This window comes from Cyprinus carpio, chromosome B1 (assembly GCF_018340385.1).
Source record: "Cyprinus carpio isolate SPL01 chromosome B1, ASM1834038v1, whole genome shotgun sequence".
NCBI lineage: Eukaryota > Metazoa > Chordata > Actinopteri > Cypriniformes > Cyprinidae > Cyprinus > Cyprinus carpio.
The window spans coordinates 7,049,673-7,075,581 of record NC_056597.1 but is presented as its reverse complement, the minus strand read 5'-3'; the positions used below and the strand labels follow the sequence as shown (position 1 = coordinate 7,075,581).

The following is a 25,909-nucleotide window of genomic DNA, read 5'->3' as shown; positions in this document are numbered from 1 at the left end:
TATTATATGTTATAATTAAATATATTAACATATATAGTAATAATAATAATTATTATTATTATTAATTTGTAATTTAAAGTCACTTTTGTATTTGTTTTCATTTAAGTTGCATTCATTTTTATTTATTTTAAAGTATTATTTTATATTATAGCTATATTCAAATCATATAATTATAAACATTATTATTATTATTTATTACCATTGAAAATCGCTATTTGTTTCTTTCTGACTTTTTTTTATTATAAGCAGTTGCTGATTAATAATTCCTGTTTTTTTATCAGCTAATTTACACACACATTAATAAATATTCACTACATAAAAAAATCATCTATTGCTAAAAATTGGCTTAAAGGGATAGTTTACCCAAAAATGAAAATTCTGTCTTTAATTACTCAAGCTCATTTCATTCCAAACCCAAACCTTTGTTTATTTTTGGAACACAAATTAAGAAATTTTTGATGAAATCCGAGAGCTTTCTGACCCTGCATAGACAACAATGCAACTGCCACGTTCAAGGCCCAGAAAGGTAGTAAAGACATTGTTAAAACATCAGTGGTTCAACCGTATTTTTATAAAGCTACAATAATACTTTTTGTGTGCAATGAAAACAAAAAAAAAATTCAACAATTTCTTTTCTTCCGTCTCGGTCTTCAATAATAATGAAAACATTTTAACTGTGTTCATGTGTCAACTCTTTCATCAGACACAGCATAGATATAGAACTCATTCAAGGACGCATTTCAATGTAATGCTGATATAGGTGATGTAGTTGTGTGAAGTGATGATGATTTATGTGTGATGTACACTTCATCACTCTTCATCCTCTCCTCAGGAGTCTGGATGAGATCCACAAAAACCGCCATCATTCCTATTCTCCCTCTCACTACCACGACTCCCACCAGGAACATCGCTCCGGAGATTCTGACTATGAATATTCAGAGGACAGGTATCACAATTCTTCTGCTTAATGCTCCAAATGCATATATAAAAAATGTGTGTGTATTTGTGGAAAAACACTGTAGCACTTTACATAATCATATGCTTTAGCTATATCGAACTGTATGTTTTTATTCACATCTAGATTGATAAATAGCATCAGGAACATTTGATGTTTTAGAACAGAGTTTGACGTGTTTTCATATTGTGTCAACAAAATGTTTTATGCTGTTGCTCTACTAAATACTAATACTACTAATATGACTAACAGTCATAGTTTTTAGTTCATTCCCATTAATAATAGTACAAATATTGCTAAATACATGCCTATCACTCTCTACACATATTCTGTTTTTTTCTTTTGTTTTTCCTCACCATCCTCTTACTTTTGTTTTATGTTTGGTTGTCAAACTGTCAATGTGTCACCATCACCATGGCAACCTTAGCGAGGTCCTGGAGATGCACAGATCAATCCGAGGTGGGAGTGCTGAGTGCCTGCATACAAACAGGTAAAAATCCACATATGCCACTTTGAGTTACTTATATCCCAGAATGCCTTGTTTTTCTGTTTCTTGACAATTTTAGAGTTTACAAAATCTTATGGTGATGACATATATATAATAAGAGAATTTAGAGCAAGGCTTTTTTATTTTGTGCCTGATTCAAGCATCTTTAAGTTCATCTTGCTTTTAAGAATTTACATGAAATCTTTATTTACAGTCATTTTTCATCTGTTGTCTGTGCCTGCCATGTTAAACCATTGAAAATATTTTTTTTGTGTTTGCTTGAGTAATGGTTTTCATTATGTTTTGCTCTTTTTATGCCGGCTTGTTTGTGCTATTGTTATATAGGAAATTAGCTAGGCACTGTAACACACTTCCCCCAAAGATGCCCTTGTTAGTGAATGGTATACATAAAGATATTTACAGGTAAGCTATTGGGCAGATTCCCCTACTGTTAGTGAAACCTTTCAGACCCTTGCAGTAAATTTGTGTGCTGTTTCAGTCATTACAGACATATATTCCCCTCCCTTTCATTGTGTTGTGTCTCTGTACTGCAGTTTACCTTGAGTTGTATTTTGTAATAATATAATGTGCATTTATTAATTGTCCACCAACCATTCAAAGCAAGTCTGCAAAATTGCTGAAACTTTCTCTTCATAAACACATACTCAGTTATTACTTATTCCACAATTAACCACAGTTCAAAATCAGAACAAGCTATCGATATATATGTAGGTAAAACAACACAGTTCAGTGAAGATGAGAATCCAGTAAGCAGAAGATGCAATATATCACAATTTTGAATAACTGTACACTAAAGAGAAGAATCATACTGTTATGTTATCATGACCCAAATATGAATACAATATTATATCACCAGGTCCCTGCTGATTCCCATCTTAGTGTACAGTTTTTAGATCATAAGATACTTAATTACAATATTTGCATAAGGAGTATGCTTTCATCTGGTTTAAGATAAGCTGATAAAACCGGCAACAAGTCCTAATTTATAAAATCATTAATTAAACTGATTAATTAAAACTGGTTGATTAATTCATTAGGAATTAAGTGACCACTGTCTTTATGAGAGGGTCATTGAATCATTGACTCGATTTGTTAAAAAATGAATCATTCAAGAACAAAATACTGTTTTGTTGCTTTGTTTGGAACTAAAATAATCAACAGTCAAAATGAACAAAGTTGTCTTTTAAAATTGTCACATAATACAATTAACTCATTGTTTATTGAACGGTTAAGTAAATATGACATTTGCAGATCAATTATAGCATTTAATTCAGTCGAGCAGAGTCTCGAGACAGGCATAGCTGCAGACACGCTTGTACACAACTGCATGATACCTTATGTTGTCCGTATTTTCCTATAAAGAACCCGAGAGTGTCCCTTATTGTCTTCTTCTGAAGTTGGCAACCCCAATCACAAAGATGGCTTCTAGATCTATTTATTCAACTGAGAGCATTAGTAGTTTTCCTTCTTGTGATGTTCACATTTAAAAAGCCCCTTTCTACTTTTACTTAATTTTTAGTTCATTTTTGCTTTCTTTTTATGTCTGTTATGCATGCTTTTGTTTAGTTCTTTGTTTCTTCCCATGTTAAGCTCTACCCTCCCTGCATGCTTAAAGAACAAACCGTCACGGCGAACAGAGAGGGATGGTGTTATCCCTCTTAGTGCCATTCCACAGCGTGTTCTCAGGTTCACAGACGAGGTCAGCTCTGGGTAAGGGGCCCAAATCCAAACTAGATAACAATCAATAGCAAGTGAGAAGGAGCAGTGCGCAATTCAAATCTTTTGTGCTGTGCTGCAAAAGGCGCAAATACATATGCCGGAGAAAACAAAGCAGCAAGCAACTATTACAATAGTAATATGACATATCATTCCATGTATGTATACTGATGGCAACCCCTCCCCCTATTACTATGTTAATAGTCAGAGAATCAAAAAAATTAAGTGTAATGCAAAAGGTGATTATTTTAAAGAGATATTTCTACATGTTTAACCCATATAAAGTAGTTAATATATTTAGGTAGATTCAGCTTTAACCAGCTAATTTTGATGTTGCTATTTTTAGGTTACCTTTTTTTCAGTTTAATATTTATGTACGTAGAGGAAGAGAACAGATGAGACCATTTGAAAATGGTCCCATCGATCATAAAGTTTTTTCATAATGAAACAATATACTGTTTACACTCACTTTATGATTTTAAGGGTTTCAAGTGTAAGTACTACAAAAAGGACACACTTTCCCTACTGTACAATGATGGTTAATAATGTATATATTCATTGGTTAATACTGTTCTTTCTTTCTTTCTTTCTTTCTTTCTTTCTTTCTTTCTTTCTTTCTTTCTTTCTTTCTTTCCAGTGATCTTCAGCCTTCATTAGACAGAGTAAGAAGTGCCAGTACGACTTGTTTGAGACCAGAGTCAAACTTCCACTCATCTGAAAGAGAAAGGTATGTGGAAATCAGTACCTACAAGTACACTATTCTTACCCTGCAGTGTCACATCTCAAAAATGAATTTGGGTTCAAAAAGTAAAGGTGTTTTCATAAATAAATAAATAAATAAATTGATTTATTTATTTGTGAATTAATAAAATTTTTGAGCAGCAAATCAGCATATTATAATGATTTCTGAAAGATCATGTGACCAAGAAGACTGGAGTAATGATGCTGAAATTCAGATTTGCATCACAGGAATAAATTACGTTATTAAAATAGTGTTATTTAGCATATTTTTCTGCAACAGTTTCAGTTAAATCAGAGAAGCACCATTGTGTAATTTTTATCCTTTTTTTTTTTAGTTTCAAAGAAACAAGTCAAAGAAGCATCTGTGTAATTGTTTTTCCCACTCTCTTTGTTTTCTGGATTAGTCATTTTCCATCTCACAGGCATTCTGCCAATTTGGATAGGCCAAGCTGTCAGATAGCTGACAAGAAAACCATTGATGGCGACAGGTGAGATCTTATAATGAACCTTTAAACATCTCTTTATCACTTGTCTGTTTTTGTTTTCTACATTGATTTATGCTTATTTACTATTTTTATCTTTGTTTGTTATTGGTTTACCCATTTCAGGATTTTTTTTTTGCTTGTCTGACTTTTATATTTCATTACATAATTTCCTTTTTTCTTTTCTTTTCGTCCTTGCTCTTTTCTGCTGTGGCTGTGTTTAGACTTCAGCCCACCTCTATCCTCAGGGGTGGCAGGAGGATGAGAGAGCCTCCCCTCAGGCCCTTTGGCCAGAGCAGCTTAGGGGGTTCCTGCCCTAACTCCCCACGAGCTGACAGGTGCATGCTGGGAGCCCCTCAGAACTTGGCTGTACCTGTAGCTGCCTGTAGTTTGTGCACTGCTGCTTATTGTGATGTCTTAATCGTATAAAGTCAACAATACAAAAAATGACTAATTTCACCTACAAATCTCAAATCAGCTTTCTTGTACTTCTGTGACTACAGTACATAGCGTAGTAGACAGTAGCTATGTTTCTATCCAAAGATTCAAATTAAACTTATGCACAAAACTGGAATATTGCATAAAATATATGCAAATAAAGCACTGTTTTGATCCGACGAGTCAAAGAGAACAAAATCATCACTTTCTGGTAAACTGTGGCATTAAACATCACTAAGAATATAGGAGAAGCCACTGAATATAATAATTTTCATATATGATATAAATGACTTGCACCTGGGGGAGAGAATGATTGTAATAATTTTTTGCGGTCGTTGCTTTCGGAGGTGGATGCTGCTGTTTGGGAACGCAGTCATGTAAGACAATTATACAGAAATACTTTGACGACAGATTTTGCTCAGGCATTTCAGAATGACCATAACAATATATAGATGCTGTGAACGAGATCGGTCCGCTGCAAGTCAAGTTATCCCGTCTCATAGCTCAAAGTCACAGGACTTATTTTATGGGCATGGAGGAATTTATTCTGTAAATGTGTTTCCATCATAGTTTATTCAATTTTTTTCTTATCGGATAAAAAGTTTATCCTACTCAAATGTGCGCATTAGTTTTTTAGGCACATTTTTAGAGTTTATGCATTTTTTATGTGATATTCCAAAATGCGCATAATAATAGGTGGATGGAAACGCAGCTAGTGTTGGGAAGGTTACTTTAGAAAAGTAATAGGTTACAGATTACAAGTTACCCTATTTAAAATGTACTAAGTAATGCAACTATTTCAGTTACTTTATTAAAGTAATGTACTGTAACTGGTTACATTTGATTCATTTTTGATTACATTTCTAAATTTCGAGCGAAAGTTTTCATCTGTTAATCATTTTGAAACAGTTAGAACATGCTGGGTTAACTTTACAGTAGGACTCAACACGAATTACTGTCAGACTTTCAAAATCCTTTATCACTTGAATTATAAGATTTAATTCTATAGCACAGCTGCACAAAATCAGACTTTATCACTGCTTTTTATTTATTTATCATTACTTATTTATAAGATATAGTTTAATAGTTATGATACTTTTTTTTTAAATCAAATCCTTGTATAAAGTAGGTACAACAGGAAACACTGCCATCTAACAATGCCTTGGAAAAAAAACGCTATTCTTAAAACATAAAGCATATACATAAACCCAAATGGGAAATAAAACAGTTATCAAAGAAGCATTATGTCCTATTCTGTTTCCTAAACTGCTGAAACATTGGTGTCTCATATTTCAGAGCAGTCACTACAATTTGTGAAAGAAATCAATCAAATATGTATGCATGTGAATATATTCAGATGTAACCCCTCGTTTGTAATTGTTAGCATTTTCGTAAGTAACCGTAATTTAATCACACATTTCTTCTCAGTAATTTTAACAGATTACACTTACATTAATTTTGTAATTAAATTACGGAATTCCGTTACATGTAACTAGTTACTCCCTAACACTGGTAGTAGAATGAAATATCTTTTAATCACATTTTAAAATGATTAATCTGATGAAAAAAGTAGTAATCAGTCCATTTTTCTACTTTCCTACAAAGATTTTTATTTTTTATTTTTATTTTGACACATTCTGTCTCTTCTCAGAGAACTTCAGCATGGTGGACATTATTCCCCGGCAGGGACTATTTTTTTGGGGGGATGTTGCTGGGAGCTGCCACAACTCCCTGCAAAGAGCAGCAGTATAGAGCAAGGTAAGCAATTCATTCTCTCTCTCTCCTTCTAAATACTCACAGACTCAGACAGCAGTAACCTAAAATGCTGTTACCATTCAAATTCACACCCCAAACCCATGAATCTGTCCCAGTGCCAGTTACCTTTATAAATGCCAGGTAATTTCATGGCTCCTTGGTCCGTAGCCTCTTTTTTTTTCATGTGGTCAACAAGTTGTTGGTCTTTCTACCTTACTCCTTTCTGTCTCTTCTCATGTCATTTCTCATTCCTTCAACCCCATCTTAATGAAGACCATGTCAACAGTAAACCTGAGGAGAAACCTAAGTCAGGTATCTCATTCCATTCTCTGAATTTTGCCCTAGAATTGATCACTTGCTTGTCCAAATAATATCAGTTTTTACTCTGTGGTATACTGTATGTTGCTTATTCAAACTTATCAATATTTGCAACATAATGTAGTAACTCACGCAAGTTGGTTATTTGCTTGTCAACCAGCCTCTTTGATCCAAAAACTGGCTGACCATCTTTAGATGGTTTGTTGCTGGTCAAATATGATTTATCAGTGTTAACAAGCTAATGGCCAGCTTGCACCTGTTAGAAAACAGCTACCATTGTTCCAAAATGTAGATACCAGCTAACATCGAAACACTACTGGCAGAACTATGGTCAATTTTGTGATTTGGGGCTTTTTTGCTTCCATAACATCTTCTTTCAGACTAGTGGAAATAAAACAGACAATATATACAATTAAGTGTTTATTATATTATCTATTGTAATTGTAGAATTCAATTACAATACATGTCTTTAAAAACATTAGTACTATCATGACTCTCAGGAGATTTTAGCATGGTAATGTATATGACAATGTTAATCTATTTGTTCTTGGCTGAATAGATCGGCTACGCTGCTGCTGCTGATGATTATTGCTGTTGTTGTAGATAATTGCTGCTGCTGCACAAGTAGCATATATAATAACCTGTGGCAGATCGATACAGGTGGAGCTGGGGAAGGTGGAGGGTTTCAGAGTAACTCTGTAAGTGCTGCAAAAGGCTCTAGTGAGTGTTAACCAGCCATTTTAATGTAAAGTAGCAAGCTTATTCGCTGCAACTTGAACCAATCAGCTTGTGTCAAGTAGTTTAACGCTGTGAACATCATCAGTTTGCGCTAACCACAGTCTGCGCTATCTAGAGTTTCATGACAGAACTTGGCATTTCTTTTTCCGGCATTCACATATTCCTATCTATATTCTGAAGGTTTTTACGGAGGGGTTTGTTCATATAACATTCACTTGATTTATATACTGTAACATTTTATTCCTAAAAAAAAGTTTTGTGTTTTTTTTCTCTGACTGTAGACTTTTTCATTTTTTTTTTGGAGCCATAAATATAAAAATCCAAAATTCCTTTTGTAAAACCCTTTAATATGTCAGCAATGGAATCTTGAACCTGCCTTCATCCAATGTTCAGATTTTCTGTTCTGGAAAATATGCAAATAAGTGCATATTTAAATAGATAATGTCCGTTTACATATTTAAACATTTTATAAAACTTGTAATATAAAACAACTGTACTGTAATCAGTCAGCTGGAGAAGTATGGTGATAATCTATTAGTTATATTTTTGTATCACCTTAAGCTGAATTTTCAAGCAGGGAAGATTTAATATTCATTTCCATCAAAAGTAACACTGTTAACAGGCAGAGATGTCGACTGTTGTCCAAATGTTCTTATTTCATTTTTAATTAACACTATTTCTGTGCTACTTTAAAATGAGATTATTTTGTCCCCTGTTCCATTTTTCCCTTTCTGTCTTGATGTAGCACTAGCAGTGGAAGAGCGAGCTCGTCAGTTGCAAATGAGAGTACATTCCTATCGGCCAGGCTCTTCTGCCAGCTCTGGTCATGACCCAGAGGCAGAGCTCAAAAACAGGAGAGATGTGAGTGTTAAACTGCTTTTCAGGTCTCCAACTCATGTGACTGGCAGTGTTGTAATGTATGCCAGGTTTTATTTCCTGTTAAAGATTTTTTTTTCTCGCCTTTGATGGTTTAGATGTATAAGGATCAGAAGAGGAGTTGTGATAACATGTCTGCGAGGTCATCAGACAGTGACATGAGCGATGTATCAGCTATCTCCCGTGCCAGCAGTGCCTCACGGCTGAGCGCCACCAGCTACATGTCCATCCAGTCTGAGAGACCACATGGGAGAATCAGGTTAGCCTATTAAGAAACACACAGGATCCAAATTTAACACTTGTACTGTAAGTGTGTTAAACTGTTTAAAATAGGATAAGTATAAATTGGCAGTGGCCATTAACGTTATTAGAAAATACTACATAATACAGTACATGGTTGTAAAAAACGATAGTGTGAGCCTCTCTGATATTAAGCTACACAAATCAGACTTATAAACCAAAAAATGTATTCTAATGACTAGAAGTTTATCTAGGATGTCTAAAATATTTTTGCAGGTTCCAAAAATAGTTGTAATTAGATTGTTACAATTTAAAATACTCACTAATCAGATTACTGTTACTTTTTTATTGATTACATGATTACTTAATATTAAAAAAATGCAGTAAATTATTCATAATTCACTGATTCTCCACAATTCTTCTCTTTTATATATTAAATTTGATATTTTTAAGATTGTATTAATTATTAGCTTTATTAGCATCAATTTATTACAAACTTGCTGCAGTTCCTTCACAACACCCAGTTTGGGAAAGCCTGACTTTATGTAATGTTTCATACACTTCATGTTATCGATAACAAATAATGGAATAAATTTTCTTTCTCTTCCGATTTAAATATTATGGAGCCCCGCACATGACATGCAAGAAAAAATAAATTGTGCGCACAATTTACTAACTCGTTCTCTCGATGTTCTAAAACGTGCACACAGTTACTAATTCGTTCCCTCGATTTATAAATCGTTTGCACAATTTACTAATTCGTTACCTCAATGTACTAAAACATGTACACAATTACTATTTGTTGCCTTGATTTGCTAAATCGTGTGCACAATTTACTAATTCATTCCCTCGATTTATAAATCGTGTGCATGATTTAGCATATCCAGGGAACGAAATAGTAAATTGTGCACACAATTTAGCCTACTATTTTTGTCCTGCATGCCATGTGCGGGGCTCCGTAAAATAAGAATATGGTACAAGATTTTCTTAAAGTCAATGTTATAAAAGAAGTAGGTAAAAATATCTAAAAGTAATTAGATATAGTTATCTAAAATTAGTGATGTAATAGACCACTACCTTTTTTTTTTTTTTTTTTTCCTTCACTCTTAATTGCCAGTTGGGGTTAAATTTTTGGATTGATTTGGGTTTATTTTGGACCCTACACACAAAATTGGTATATTCAGCCTAGGTCTGTGAATACAAGATTTAGGTCAGAATGCACACATGTATATGTGTTTATAGGACATTAAAGTAAATAAAAAGATTGTTTTTGTACTTTTTAGTTTTTTTCTTTCTCTTTAGCACTTTGCTAATTTTCCTTTCTCTGAAAAAAAAAATCCCTGAAACATTCACTTGGATAGCTTATTTATCTTCCTCTACAACAATCATAATATTTCTCCCTAGTAACATTTTAAAATGATTCTATACAAAGCAGCAATTAATCAATTCAGGTCACATCAAAAATTATGTGTCCTCAGATTGTGATATTTCTTTGTTTGTTATTTACCAATGTGTTTAACATTTGCATGCTCTTAGCTCTCTGTCTTGTGCATGGCTTGTTACATTTTTATTTTTTGCATGATTTACTTTCCTTGCTATTATGGCTTGTGCTCTATTGCATGCATGCATATTGCATTGGGTGTCAAAGGTCGAAGTCGTTGGAGAGTTGTAAAGGAGATGAAAAGAAAGAGAGAAGGATTTCATGGGGGGTGAATGGAACAGACAACAGGAGGAGTCTGGGAAAGAGACGTTTCTCTGAGGAGCTTAAACGCAGACGTCATACGGTGGCTGGAGATGTGAGGTAACATGGACCAGCTCCCACTGCCCAAGTCTTCACCTTATCCACCACCGAATAAAATTTGATCCTTACCTCATATCAGAAAAAAAAACAACAAAAAGAGCTTCTAGTACCAGTTTGCAAATCCAGTAACAGCACATAGAAATTTGCTCAACTAACGTCCTCATCTTGCCGGCCAACAGACTACCACAATCTGTCATACTTCACTGAGACTTTATGATCCCTTCGTAGTTGGCTCTTTAAAATGCAAAAGCATGCTCAACCTCACCGCACATCTGGACATATGCCCAGTTCTTCTTCAACATTTGATCCTCATTTGATGAATTACTGCTGCCATGATCACTAGAAAATGTACACAACATCTCTCTTGCATAAAATTCCATTTACCACCTGCACACCATGGTGGGTAATAGTGAAACCTTAATAACACTTACTTTTGTGAACATGGCACATTCTATAATAAGACTAATTTACATAAAGGAGTCAATGACGATGGTAAGAAGAAAAATTGCATTCCTGAAGCATAAACAGTAGAACATATCACAAGTTTAGGGGTTTTATTCCCAGAGAACGCATGAATTGATTAAAAAAGTATACCTTTAATGCAATTACATCCCTTCAGATAAAAGTGTATAATGCTAAAAAAAAGATAAACTGCATAAATATAAATATAAAATGAAAAGAAAAAGAATTATGTTAATTATTATATTAATTATTAAATAATAATAATTTAAAACTGACTTTTTTTGGGGGGGGAATAATTATTACAATTATTTAATAAAAATAACTTGTATTACACATTCTAAGTAACTAGATAATATTTAGTATATGTAGATTATTTAGTATATGCTCCTATAGCTGAGTCTGGTTCCTCTTGAGGCGTTTTTCCCGTTTTTAATGTTTTTGTCCTTGCCACAATTTAAGACATTATTATTTCTTTTAAAGTTGCTATGAAACCACATAAAATGTGAAAAGTTCTGTATACAAATGCAAATTACTGTACTTGACTATAGAGGCACTAGAAATTGTATGTCCAGAGTGATTAACCACAACCAATAAATATTACCAAATGCCTAGTAATAGAAATGGAAAACAGACACTATGAGCATCTTTTCTTTTCCTCTCTCTTTTCTGATATATTTGGGCTTTACTAACCAATTATATCTTCAGCTTTTCTGATCAATTTGAAGCCACACACTAGATATCAATTTGAATGAAGTCTGCTTGGTTCAAACAAACATAAGCAGTTGACGTAAACTCATTTTGGGAAGTTGCTAGTGTGACATACTAAACACTGTCTAAAACTTTTCTATGAAGCTACTTCTTTTATAATTATAATGCAATTTTTGATATATAAATTGACTATGAAATATTTAAGTTTATTTGTCACAACCTTTAAAATTAGATAGTGAAGGCAAAATGTGGTTGTAAATAGTTAAAAACGTAAATGTACTATTGTCAAAAATATTCAGTTTCCCTACACATTCACTGAATTGTAAATATAGATGTTGAAAAATAATGAAAGTATTCATATATTATCTGTCTTCATTTTATATTTAATATATCTTAATTTTACCAAAAAGAGGCTTCAGCTATTCAAATTGCATTGGAATATTCTTCTCTGCAGTCTTAAAAATGATCCTTTACCCTACATATTTTTGAGAGGTTCATTGTGCATGCTGTTTGAATTCATTTATTTGTATTCTGCTTCATTCACGTGCAACTCTGTCTGTGTAAATGTGTGTCCTGTGTATTGTAATGTGTGTATTAGAGCCCTCTTTGCATGCCTCACCTCATACCTCCCATGCTTGAATACTGAGCCAGCACTGGGTCCCAAACGCAGACCCCTGTCTGCTCACCCCTCTGTCACTACCCTCCAGCCTGTGGAAGAGAGACCCACCTCCTTACTTCCTATCCCCACCCTGTGTCCCACAGAGAGGGGGTTAGGGTGTAGAGATGATGGAGAGGGTGCAACTGGACAGTCCTGCAGTACCTTGACTCCGTCAGTGGGCGCAGACACAAGGGAGCTCCTCCGAACCCCCAGTGGGCAGCAGAGGACATGGTTGCACTGTCAAAGTGTTCTACTGTGTCATAATATGAACAGTTTGAATAACTAAACCAAACATGTTGCTGTTTAATTAACACAATAATGTTATCTCAGGTATAAGTCTTGAGGACCTCATGAAAAAACATTATGTGTTACAAACATTTAAGTAGTTTATGAGTGCTTCATGGGAATTAGCGGCCACTGTTATTTTGGAGGGATCTGCTTGTTGCAATTCTCTGATTGGTGGAGAGGTCTCTGCAGAATCATGGGTAATGTAGTTTTTCACCAGGAATACACTGGTGAACATGATAATATAAAAAAAAATAATAATAATATGAATGCAGTTTGATGGCTTCAGCAAAAGCATATACCATTAATTAAGAACAACATAGCTCACAAGAAGTCAAATCCCCAATGGAGAAAATCAATGGGATTTTTATTTCTGGATCCTGAACCTCTCTATTCTGCCTGGAAGCAATTAGCAAGTAGCAAATCAAATAAAACTTTGCTTGTCAAATGATTTTATGGAGTCTTTAACCGGTGTTAACTAGACTACTGCAGGAGTCATGGTTCAGGCTAATTTCATATAGAAAATCTAGCTGAAAATATGGATGTTATGTATTTTATGTTCCATGCTGGTTTGTGCAAAATCATTTGATTGGACAAAAATAGCTTCTTTTTTTTTAAATTTTGTGCTAAGGTTAGAATCAGTGATATAGTTAGTAGGCTGTGTTGTAAATACACCCATAAAAGAATAAAGCATTTTGAATATAATTTTCAACAGTGTCTGTGTCAGTTAGTGTCTATTACCTTTATATACTGTATCAACTAATTTGTTACTGATTTTGTTTATCTCTCTTTTACTTGCTTTCTCTTGCTTACAGTCGACAAGTCAGAGCCTCATCTGGTCGAAGCATGCTAAAGAGCACAAGCGTTAGCGGTGACATCAACACGTCGGAGCGAACGGACGGCAGCCAGTCTGACACTGCCCTGGGAACAGTTGGAACCGGAGCGAAAAAGCGCCGCTCCAGCCTCAATGCTCGATTCGTTGCTATCGTGGGAAACCGTCGCAGCCGAAGCACCTCACAGATCAGTCAAACAGGTAACTATACTAAATATAGTTCAAATCTATTATCATATTTACTTACTTACACTCGAGACTTATTGATATAACAATTATAATTCAACTTTATTTGGACTACTACTTGTGCACAATGCACATTTCTTAATATTAAGCCTCAAATGTGTACAACATACGTACAACAACCAACATAATAAAATGCTGCCACATTTATACTCATCTGTTTAGGAAAAAATGAACACGCTTTTTATTGCACATTTCACTCTGAAAGTGTAAAATGTGCCAGAAGCAAAAAAATATATATTTTGCAAAAATGACAGAATAGGTTTTGTCCAATGAGCCTTGGAAACCAGTTCATTTCAATATTTCAAAGATTTCTACATTAAGTGTTTTCACTAGACAACACAAGAGGGCACTCAATGCTTATGGAACTGCATTTTAGGCCTACCTTTCCTTTTTCACTTATGCTGAATTCAGAACTGCATGCTAGCATACTACTCTTACTGCCATATAACGATATGGTAAAAATAACTTGATTAGTATCCTGCTATGAGTTCAAGGGTATGCTTTAGCTATGGTTTGTCCTCATCAAATATGAGCAGGGTCTTTTCAAAGGGGCACCTGTGGCCATTTTAGTGCTTTCAGATGTCAGCACTCACTCTGCATTGTTTGATATAATACGATTTTTCATCAGGCGATCATGTCAGTGCCACAGAGCTTGTTCCTTTTGAAAAAGTCTTGAAAGCACGTTAGAGGAGTCTAAGACCTCCGGGGGAACTGCATTATGTTCTCTCTGTTTTATGTAAGCAGACAAAAAGGGATTTGGGATGACGAGACATGCCCTTGTTTTTAAGAGAGATAAAGGGGGGTGGTTAACACAGTACAGTTAGCGTCCATCCCGGTGGGAGCTACCAGCACTGTCAAATTATTTCGCTGTCTGCATTTAACATCAAAAATGATGTCGTATAGTAAAGAGATAGTGTGCAGCTTGACCAGTATTGTTTAGAGAGGACAATGATCCAACTCTTTAAAACTTTATCACAGAAAATCACAAAGGACAGATACAGATTTGTCTTTTTTCTCTAAATGAATGATACAGATTTCTCTTAAAAGTCTCTATTCCTGATTGTTTGTGAAATCTGTCCATCTTCAGAGGCATCCAGTAAGAAGTCAAAGGGCAGTCAAGGGACGATCCAGCGCAGTCAGGAGACGGGAATGGCTGTGGAATTGCAGAGGAATATGAGTCGTCAACCCAGCCGTGAATCTAACAACGGAAGCATGAACAGCTACAACTCTGAGGGCAGGTAAGTTTCCTTCTGCTTTATTAGTGTTTTATCAAAACTTCTAAATGTATGCAGGACTTGTGTTTTTTTTTTTTTTTTTTTTTTTTTGTATATTGCACTGCATTTGGTGAAGCACTTTTCCAAACATCTGTTACATATTCTCTAAAACAACATAGAAACTTTAGTTCTTATCATTTCATACCAATAGAGAGTTATTGTATTTACATGTCTGTCCTAAAGCATGGGTCAGTTGGAGCAATTTCCTGTTTCTGTAAATACAGCGATCCAGCATAATTTGACATTTTCCATATTTTTTTCTCTTCCGAAATTCCCCATCTTAAACCAAGGTTATTATTGTCTAGAAATAGCAGCCTCTTTAAGTGCCGTTCCTGTTACCCTGACAACCGTCAGTCAGGCATTGCCATTATGCCTTAAATGTTAAGTTTGTGGGAACAACATACCTGCATATAAACCTACAATACTTTGGGTCCACTGATCATTAAAACAAGACTAAATACTGAATTTTATCTCCAAAACGTTCAGATCCAATTACTTGATTTTTAAATGAATCTACTATAAATCAGAAAGAACAGCACCTGCAGTATTTCATATTATTGTTTGTCTTGGTCAGTCCAATCTTCCCAGCAGTTCGAGTCGAGACTCAGTTCAGTGACTTCCTGGATGGACTGGGCCCTGCTCAACTAGTTGGTCGACAAACCCTTGCCACACCAGCAATTGGTAAGTTTTTGATTTTTGTTCTTTAATCTTTCTCCTTTGTAGCATACTATCCTTATCCCAAGTTGTTAACAATTTACATACATTATTGTAGATGTAATTGATTGTGATTAATTTTAAAATAATTGCATAATGTCTATAAATATCTGTGGAGAAAAGGCATCAATGTAATTTAAGACATTATTGAGGTAAACAAATAGAAAGAATTTAGAATTTAGTTTATTTCCATTGAACATAAGCCCGATATACAGTCCAATGTTGTATTATTATTATTATTGCACTTATAATTGTACTAAATACATTCAATTTAATTTACATCCCTCATTCACTTACATATTTCAGTACAAAATAACTGCTAATGGAAACCGCAGTATGTCGGAAATGCTTTTTGCATGAACCATTTGAGTAAGTCCATTAAGCAAATGCACCATGTAAATAAATCATTTTATTTGCTTATTCTGTGATGTCCAGGTGACATTCAGATTGGCATGGTGAATAAGAAAGGCCAGCTGGAGGTGGAGGTGATAAGAGCACGAGGTCTCATCCAAAAACCAGGGTCCAAATCACTCCCCGGTGAGTCACTTCTGCTCTATTCTGAACTCGCTGCTTCTGATTCAACCTCCATATGTCTCACATTACTCAGCCATAATATAACTCATCAAGCAGTTCTAGCTGATACAAAAAGCAGTCTGATTTATCAGAGCTAGTCGCACTAATGTCAGTATGCACTGTTAATATCTGCCTAATTTGATTCATTCTTTGCATAGCTCCTTATGTCAAAGTCTATCTTCTACACAATGGGGCGTATGTAGCTAAGAAGAAGACAAAAATTGCACGCAAGACACTCGACCCGCTGTACCAGCAAACGCTGCAGTTTGAAGAAAGTCCACAGGGTAAAGTGTTACAAGTGAGTCATGTGGTTTATTTGTCTATTTTCAACATGCCGTTTAATTTTGCAGCTGATGAGGCAGTCGAACGAGTCTTCTCTGAGAAAATGTCATTTGAAGGGCTGCGTGTCTAGTTTAAATGGATCACACTTGTGAGATTAGATATTATTAACTTTGATTATGTGACCTGAGAGGGCCATCCACTGATGAATCTGTTGATTTTCATCCTATTAGGTAATTGTATGGGGAGATTATGGACGAATGGACCACAAATCATTCATGGGAGTTGCACAAATCCTACTAGAGGAACTGGACCTCTCCAGCAACGTGATTGGCTGGTACAAACTTTTCCCGCCTTCTTCCCTAGTCGACCCAACTCTTGCCTCTCTAACTCGACGTGCTTCTCAGTCATCCCTGGACAGTTCGCCGGCACCTGCGGGGGTTCGATCGTAGTGGGCTAATAACATAAAGCACAGTCTGAGAGACAACAGGACAACAATAAGAGCCAGGCAGAAAATGCGATGAAATAACACAAAGCTTTGTTCAAATCTGACAATCACTCCTGTGACTTTGTTTTTGTTTTCCTCTTTGTTGGTAGCCCGTGTTCTGCCAAATTTGTTTGTCCTAAATGAAATCGTTTGTTTCTCTCACTGTTTGTCGCGTGAGATTTAGGGCTGTCTACACTAGCACGCGGGAAGCACCGCTTTAGGGCGACATAGAAAGCAGTGTGACATTCAGTCAAGTCTTCATTGAAATGTACGTTAGCTAGTTTTTAACAGAGCATCAGAATGTATCAACCCAAAAACAAAGGTGACCTCTGACCAAGGGATTGTGGGGCCTCAGTCGAGGCCCTATCTAAACCCTATTTGTACTGAAAGTGTAATGTCAGGAACTTGAAAGATGTAGGGCGTCCCCTGGGGAGGTTGTTTGGAAGGGCAGGGCCTTTCTTGGTGCCTAAACCTGGAGGACCCAAAGCCATGGTCTTTTTCATCCAAAAAAGTTCCTCTGTTTTCAACGTATGTGACACCTAACGGAGGCCGCTCTCGTAGTTTATTTCACTTCTTTTTTTAATGAAAAACAACAGGTTTGTGTTGTCCAGTGTACTGCGAAAATGACAGGAAATGCTAAAAATGAGATCGAAGACAACGTATCTGGAAATACATTTCTTTGCACATTTTTATTTACTTTTATCAACTGAAACTATTACATTATGCTACAGTACGTTGCAATACATCATCTTATTCAGTGAACTGAATTCGATTTTTAGATGTTTACACTTATCATTAAATGCTATTAAAAAGTAGATATTTAGTTCATGAAAAACACTATGTACCAAGATAAACATATTTGTGTACTTGTACAATTTCCATTTTGGTAAGGTCTTTGGTAAAGGAAATCTATACAGTTATGTTTTCATCTGTCAAGTAAATCTTGATACATAGAGTTTTTCAGACACTAAAGCTTTGTTTGATGCTAAGTGTTTGTGCAGACGTACATTTCTCTTTTTGATATATGTGGTTTAGCAAAAGCCACTTTCAACCTATACTGTACCACTCTGAGGTCACACGATTGGCCCGAGCCCTTGCACATACGTCTTTATTTTGAATTAAAAATGCAAGCACAAAAGCTTGATTTTTACATTTAAAAAAAAATATATATATATATAAAAAATTAAATCAAGACAACTAGCTTGTTAATTGCATTTCCACTTTGTGTACTTGAGAGAAAACAGAGAAAAGAGTCATGCAAATGCAAATTCCTCTCGTGTGTCTCTGTAAATGTTGAAGTGACCAATCCGATTTTGCCATTACGAGCATAAACACCAATCATCTATCAGGCCACTGGCCCCTCCCTCCAGTGCGGCGGAGCAGCATGACTCGGATCAGTTCCCAGCTGCATGCACATTTTTGTAAAACAGACTACACAAATGTTAAAAAGTAACAGAAATAGATATGTGTTAGTTCAACATACTGTAGGCCAGCTTGTATGTTGCATGTACCTGTACAGTTTGCTTGTACTTGAATATAAGAGATAAACCAAGAAAAAGAAGCCATTTGCTTTCACTCAGACTTTTCAGATCAGCTAAAAAACTAGTTCATGTCCTCCATTCAGTGCTGAATGTTGCAGCATATTTTCTTTCCATTTTTCTTTTTCTTTTTTTTTTCTTTTTTTTTGATTATTGCTTTTTAGTCTTTTATATCCCTTAGGGGGAAGTGCTGTACTGTAACACTGAACAAAAACTAACCTCCCTCATGTTTTACAGATTTTACTGTATCATAATTTACCTCAAAACCACAGAAATTAACCTAGAAAATGTGTATACATCCCATCAAGTTATTCAAGAGTATACAGATATCAAAACAGGAAATGTCAAAAATATATCATACATACACAACAGTATCCATGTTAAATATAAATGTAGATGCACAGAGACTTATTAGTGCATGTGTTGTAAATATGAGACGACCATGTGGTTAAGCCATATTTGCAAAGGGGCCAAGGCTTACTTTTGAGAACAACCATCCCAATACGAGGGACCGCTGAGCGGACACCTTTCTCATCCTATGGGTCCAAATCTAGAGCTCTCACTGTCACTTTTAGAGGGCCGAACCACTCCGCTCTAAAGCTGTAGCCAGATCGTCATTTTCTCTGTGCTTTCGAGCCAAATTCTTCACCTCTGCTATCAGAACAATTTGATTGTTTTTCTTCATGAGAGACAGGTGTTTCTTTTACTTGATCAGTATTCTTGGGTAGAGGAGAAAAACAATGCTGACTGTTTACAACTTCTAGTATGTGTTCCACTGAGATGATGAAAAAGAAAAAGTATTCACTGCAACATTTCTGTTTGTATACAGGTGTGGCTCATACGATGTGTATGTTTTATATTAAAAAAAAAATAATAATGAAAAAGAGAGTTCATTTTTATTATTTCCAAATAAAAAAAAAGTGTGTGAAAGAAATTTCAACCCTATGTTTGTTCTTTTCTTGTTCATGAAACTTTTCATTTATCAACAGTGATTAGACGAACAGACTTAAGTCCATATATTACCCCAGCTTTAAGAAAGTTTGAAAATAAATAAAACTAATCACTGCTTTTGACCTGCACTTATACTTTCAACATTTCTGACCATATATTTAATCATCTAATAGTGCTTTTCTATAATGTTGGCTCTGGCCAGTACCCTCTAAGGTTTTGTTTAGGAGCAATAACATCTGTATGCAATCTGTCTTGTATATGACCCCATTCATGACCTTTCTGAGGTCCACATGAAGTTTCCATCCATTTTCCACCAATCACGGTTCATGAGTGCAACCATAGCAATAAACATTCTACATTTATAATTTCTCACAATAATACTATATGCGCATAAGTGTAGGCTATGTGAGTGGAAAGAAAACCAAAATACAGAGAAATTTCAGAGAAAAGTCTCATTCATGACATCATCCAACTTATAGCAGAAAGATTTATTTAAAAAAAATACTCTAAGTGGTTTGAATTAAGTCTTTACAAACCCGCTGCTTGAAAAAACATTGTTATAGCACATTTGACTCAAATCTTTATAGTTACCGAAATATATTTAAATATTTTTGTGACAACTTACTTCTGTCTGCTCTATTGCAATCCTAATGCTGACTGAATGGCTTCGTGAGAGTTATCCTTACACTCAGCAGCAGAGGGCAGACGATTATTAGAATCTTCTTCAGAGATTCGGTTCGTGTGATAACACAGTGGAGGAGAATCATGAACTCAGCATCCAGTCAGGGCTCGCTTTCTTTGCAATGCTCAGACTTAACCCTGCAGTCAAAAAAAATTATGCAATTATTGCTATCATTTTAGACCTTAGATTTTAAAGTAAATTAGTAGCAAGAATGTGTCTATCAATTGATTCATTCAAAAATCAAGAACCAGTATGTCCACTTCAGTGTACTACAGAGATAGGCTACAAGTAACCAGACCCTATTAATGTAGGCTACTTACCATCAAATTTAACCAACAAACTCCGCCTAAAATAAAAAAGTGACTATATGCAATTCACTTAACCTGTATTGTCATCTATTGCAGAGCCACATAATTGCATGTCCTTCCCCGTTGCCTCGCCAGCTCGCGTCACAGCAATTAGCCTGATACATGTCTCTGTGTGTTCAGCCAATGACCCCAGTGCTCCTCTCATGACTGATGGCAAGTGATGGTGCTGGTTGCAGCAACAGAGCTCAGGGCAAGCAGAAGTGATTTCCATTGTGGGCTTTACTGGATCATTTTCTCAAGTTTCTCACCATATAAAATGCATAAGAGAGTAAGTCGCATAAACACACCAGTAGCACGCAGATGGTGAAGTGTAGACTTCTATTCTTAGCCCTTGATGAGCTAGAATGAATGTGAGTCTGAGCGTACTTATGCCTCTAATGTAGACGATTGGAACTCCTTCGCATACTGTTTACATACATGCTGGATTCTGAGTCATTGGATACAAGGTTGAGAAGCAAATGGAGGCCACCGATCTATATATGTCTCTGGTGAGCGTGATTTGACCAAGTACAACATTTTCCTGGATCAACATCCTTGCTGATCCAGGAACATCATTCCAATCAACCAATCAGAATTGAGAGATAACTTTTCAGGAAATGTCAGTTTTAGGCTAAGGTGCATCTACACCCTTGTTAATCAGCTATCATTTCCCTCTGATTTTAGAAATAAATTGTGGGTAAAGTTAGGTTTAGGGGTAGGGATTGGGTTAAGTCTGTATTTTTGGACAGTAATGTTGATCCAGGATCAACAAAAGATGTTGATCCAGGAACATGTCTTACTTGGCAAAATCATATTGTGATGCTGAGTCCTGAAACAATGCTAAATGGTTTTTGGTAGTTAAAAAATGGTGGAAAACAGAGCTGAACAACTGAATTTGTATTCATCACCTCTACTGGTTAATTATTTATACGGACATTGAACAAATCCAGCACAAGATGTTGCTTACTGTCGCAGCACACAATGCTCACTAAAAAGAAAGCACAGTGACCAAGAGAAGAACACAAAGCCACGGTTTCCCAATCAGTTACTGCTGTATGGGATTCATGACGGAAAAGCGCGACTGAAGCCAATAAAACCGATGGAAGAAGCGCCTGCGCTGTAGTCTGGTCCATCAGTGACCGTTAACCTCAAGAGCTCTAATTTGACAATCAAATAGACTTAAATTGCTCTTTTGCATAGTACGATGTCGGAGTACCCGAAGATAAAAAGATGAATAAGCATGTTGTCCATTATTTCTTCCTGTCACAGATGGATCGTTATGATACAGCAGGAGTTCAGAGTTTAACTGTAGGGGAGGGCGAGCATGCCCACACAGAAAACACAGAGCTAGTGTGGATTTTATTTTGGGTTTAGTCACATGGGCTGTCTGACAGTTATACTACGAGGATGAAAGGGAAAAAGTGCCGAGTCTTTATTCGAAAGGAAACTTTTATTAGAGGAAAAATTCTATTAGAATCTATTTTCAGTTTATTCAGAGTGCGAATCATAATTACTCATTCTGCGAATTTTTGTTGGTAGGGATAATTGGGCCCAATTTGTTTAGCTTTGGCGCAAATATTGAACTGTCTTTATTATAATGTGTATTAGCCTATTATTATTATTGTTACTGTTGCTGTGTTGTTTTCCAAATGTAGCGAATCCGGAAAGCGACATTAGACTAATACACTGTTGCTATGGTTACCTCCTCAAACTCGATTTCTGTTCTGAAGCTGTATTTTGCAATAAAATGAATGTTTCATGAAAACTATGAAATGTCCTTTATGTGATGTACATACAAACGCCGTCCAACAGTTTGAGTTGGCATAATTTGAGATGTTAAAACCATGACTAGCTCCTCTTAATAATGGAAACTTTTCTTTTTTCACACGGTGATTCCTGAAAGGAGCCCTCGTGGTCTGTCACTGGGGATTCGCACCGTGTCAGTTTAACTTTAGGAAATACGATTTCAAGAACGAGTTGTTATGCAAATAAACATTTTACTATGTAAACACGTGCATGAATGCTCAACCGTCAGCTTACCAGCCGGGCAAGCGACAAAGAATATGACAGAACTTCTCATGTCTAAATCATTAAATTATTATTACCAGAATAGTGAGACTGCATTAGACTCATAGCGGGTGCTGATTAGGAGCATTTACATAGATATTACGGAAACGCTTTATATGTGCTACAGCATGATTGCGCGGAATGGCACAGTTGATTTCCTGTGCGCAGTAAGTGGAGTTACATCAAAAGCGCGCGCTGGAGTAACACGAGCTGCACACGCAAGACTCCACTGCTGCAGTCATATAAAGTCACTTTGATGGGCTCTTCTCGTGGGTCAGCGACAGCAGCGACTTTATACACCTCCCATTTACTTAAGTGTGTCCATATCAGGAGCGAAGAAAGTGGCGTTCGCGCGTCACGACCAGAGGTAAATTGTATATTTTGAGCATTTTTGACATTTCGCGTTGGTAGTTTCTTGGCTCTCCCGTCGCATCTACCAGAGATATAACAGTACGCATGCCACACGTGTTTGGGTCCGCGTTGGTGATGCCATGCCCCGCAACCACAGCGGAGATGAGGCCGGCTCCGGCCTCTGGATGAACACCTCTCCGGGGCACCACGACGAAAGTTACGGATTGCATAATGTGGAATGTGGTAATAGGATGAAGAACAATTGTTCACGGCCGGAGGACGGACTGTTGTCCGCGTCCCACGCCGGCACAGGTGCATCGGCCACGGAAAGAGAGCGGGGGAAGCAGGGCGCTCGGCTGAGTCTGCTCGGGAAGCCTCTGGTGTACGGCGCGCAAAGCGGCCGGAGAAACGCGCGCTACCGGAGGATTCAGAACTACCTGTACAACGTGCTGGAGAGACCAAGATCCTGGGCTTTTATCTACCACGCTTTTGTGTAAGTGCTGCCTTTATACATTCACAGTCGGCTCGTGTATACTGAAAGCCTTGCTCAATTTCTCAAAGTTTTTCAGCTAGAAAACGTGTACCTGTTACTTTTAAGATTTTGCCGTAGGCTACTATCGCCACGTATGAATGGAAACATCCCTGAGGTGGAATATTGGCGCTTAGAGCCATATATAAAAGCCTTTTTGTGTTTCATCTAAATGTAAAATCTAACGATGTGGAATGAAATGGTAGATTGTATTATTTTAGGGGAATGCGATATTCGACTTTTAACTTTGTTGTTTTAATTCTGGTTGTAACGATAACGCAGACTACACACAAAACTTAACAGCATCAGGAGGGTTGCATGGTTCTTTTGGGATATGGTCTTGAATTTTTAATCAAATCAGGTATTGTTGTGGAGTGAAATAACCTGACGTGCTAAATATTCATTCATAGTAAGACTGATAGTTCGATTAGGATGTGCTCTCAGGATGGGGAAGCCCTGAAAGACTGTAAGAGCTTCTCATTTGTGTATACCATGTAAACTGTATACCATGTAAACTGTATACCATGAACACACAAAGCAGGCACTAACAAAGACACAAATAGGAACAAATTTGAAAATTATACTGTATACAATGTATAAAAGAAACACACAAAGCAAGAAATATAAATATTCAGTATGTCCTGGTTGCTCTTTTCCACTCAGTTACAGTGAATTGGAGACTGGATCTTCCAGTTTCCTGAAAGCGGTCCTGTTTGTTATATTCCAAGTCTTTGCTCAATAAAATTTAGTTTACAAGTTTAATTGAACTTCTTCCACCGAGGGGGAAAGATAATCAATGCATAACAACCTAAATTATGGACCATTCTTCACACAAATCTTTCAGGTGTTACTTCAGAAGACTTGAAAGGTCAAAACAGGTTTGGAATGAGTGACCTATAGCGTAAATAAATGATTTTTCCCTACATTTTTGTGTGAACTGTTCTTTTAAATCCCAAAAGCTTGTGGGGCAGGTTAGGCTTTTGCATCTTCATTTCTGTCAGGCAAAAAAAGATGCAAAGTGACGCAGGCTAATGTCATGGTCAGTCAAATTGTGTGATCTACCATTTCTTCTTCTGAAAGAAATCAGATTGCTCATCCATGTGAAGTCATTTTCTATGTCATTGGTTTTGTGCAAATCTTGTGTTCATGCATAGCCTGCTGAAAGAAGGACAGGCTTCAACACCTGCACATATCTTACACTTATTTTCATTCCTTCAACACTTCAACACCTTTATTTATGCTTATGAATTCTCCCATGAAATGGTCAATTAGATTTTATGCTTTTAGTCTTGAATTGTTTGTCCTCAGATGATCCAGTTATAAGACTGAGTTGAGACAGGTTATGTTTTCTCTAGTTTGTTGTTGTAGGTTCTACAAGGATTGGGCAAGTCTCAATACAATTCATTCCTCACCAAGTGTTCTTTGCAAGCCCAAACACTGTGTTCTTCAGATAATGAGCATAATAAGGAAGAGTGTTGTTGTGTTATGAGAGTCTATGAGAGAGGTAAGTCTTGTCAAAAAAGCGTAATTGCTGTTTATGCTAAGGATATATAATGATCTACATCATGAATATGATAACCCTAACCCTAACTGACTCAAAGAATTAAAAAGAATTTAAAATGATTTGCCATTATGTGGATAATTAATCCCCTCTGTCTTAAAGGTGCATTTCAGTTAGTAAGAATTCTATCATCTGTTGTTTTCATTTCACCTTAAATGGAAAAATTTAGAAGAAGTCATTCTTGCCAACCTTTACACAAGCTCTGTTACACAAATGCAAATTGGTGTTGAAAAATATTACATCCTAATGAAATCATTAAAACCCCATGCTTCCCAGCATTGTCAACTTCCACTTCCCCCTGCCCTGATGCTTTTCAGCAGATGCTGGCCTCGAAGCCTCATAAAAGTGTGACACTTGAATGTGATTGACAGCTGCTGGAGGAGAAAGAGTCAGCAGACACTTGAAGGGAAAGTGACACAGGCCATGTTGCCCTTGTTTGTGTCAGTCATGCAAAGAGCAGAGCCTTTCCTCTGAAGGGGCTATTAAAAATTGTGCTTATAATTTCACTCTTATTGAAAGAACCACATAAAAATGTTCTCCTTTTAATCATTCTTAGTTCCTTTTTATGTGAATTAGCTGATTATTTTGCATTCGGCTAGTTTATGGAGTGATATTTTCCCATTGTTTGGAGACCATTGACAAATGTTTTAGAGGCTGTTAACCTTCTTGGTTTTCACTCTTGCACTGCACTAGTGGATCTTCAGGCCATTTCAGAATTTGAATTAAGTTAAAGAGACACTTGAGTGTGAGACCTAACACTGTCATATCTGCCGTTTGTAAGCGCAGTTGTCATTCAC

The 25,909-nt window shown here is 36.3% G+C and overlaps 2 protein-coding genes across 19 annotated transcripts in view; both read left to right on the top strand.

Annotated features, from left to right (window-relative positions):
* Window positions 1–19,561, top strand: part of rims1b (regulating synaptic membrane exocytosis 1b) — a 60,818-nt gene extending 41,257 nt beyond the window's left edge. For 10 of the 18 annotated variants that reach the window (XM_042716400.1, XM_042716397.1, XM_042716396.1 and 7 more), the window contains 14 exons: window positions 833–946; window positions 1,383–1,445; window positions 3,817–3,906; window positions 4,325–4,408; window positions 4,627–4,740; window positions 6,492–6,598; window positions 8,397–8,512; window positions 8,626–8,786; window positions 13,497–13,714; window positions 14,847–14,997; window positions 15,608–15,714; window positions 16,183–16,284; window positions 16,479–16,618; window positions 16,833–19,561. In XM_042716400.1, coding sequence (XP_042572334.1) covers window positions 833–946; window positions 1,383–1,445; window positions 3,817–3,906; window positions 4,325–4,408; window positions 4,627–4,740; window positions 6,492–6,598; window positions 8,397–8,512; window positions 8,626–8,786; window positions 13,497–13,714; window positions 14,847–14,997; window positions 15,608–15,714; window positions 16,183–16,284; window positions 16,479–16,618; window positions 16,833–17,051 — 1,786 coding nt within the window. In that variant the 3' untranslated portion in view covers window positions 17,052–19,561. Of the gene's footprint in view, window positions 1–832; window positions 947–1,207; window positions 1,446–3,816; window positions 3,907–4,324; window positions 4,409–4,626; window positions 4,791–6,491; window positions 6,599–6,868; window positions 6,908–8,396; window positions 8,513–8,625; window positions 8,787–10,415; window positions 10,569–13,496; window positions 13,715–14,846; window positions 14,998–15,607; window positions 15,715–16,182; window positions 16,285–16,478; window positions 16,619–16,832 lie in introns of those variants that run through there. The other 8 variants (XM_042716413.1, XM_042716412.1, XM_042716399.1 and 5 more) reach the window with 8 other exon arrangements.
* A 3,231-nt stretch (window positions 19,562–22,792) lies between these two features.
* The window catches only part of LOC109064273 (potassium voltage-gated channel subfamily KQT member 5-like), a 93,901-nt gene continuing 90,784 nt past the window's right edge, over window positions 22,793–25,909 (top strand). The window contains exon 1 of the mRNA XM_042716394.1: window positions 22,793–23,515. Coding sequence (XP_042572328.1) covers window positions 23,163–23,515 — 353 coding nt within the window. The 5' untranslated portion in view covers window positions 22,793–23,162. The remainder of the gene's footprint in view (window positions 23,516–25,909) is intronic.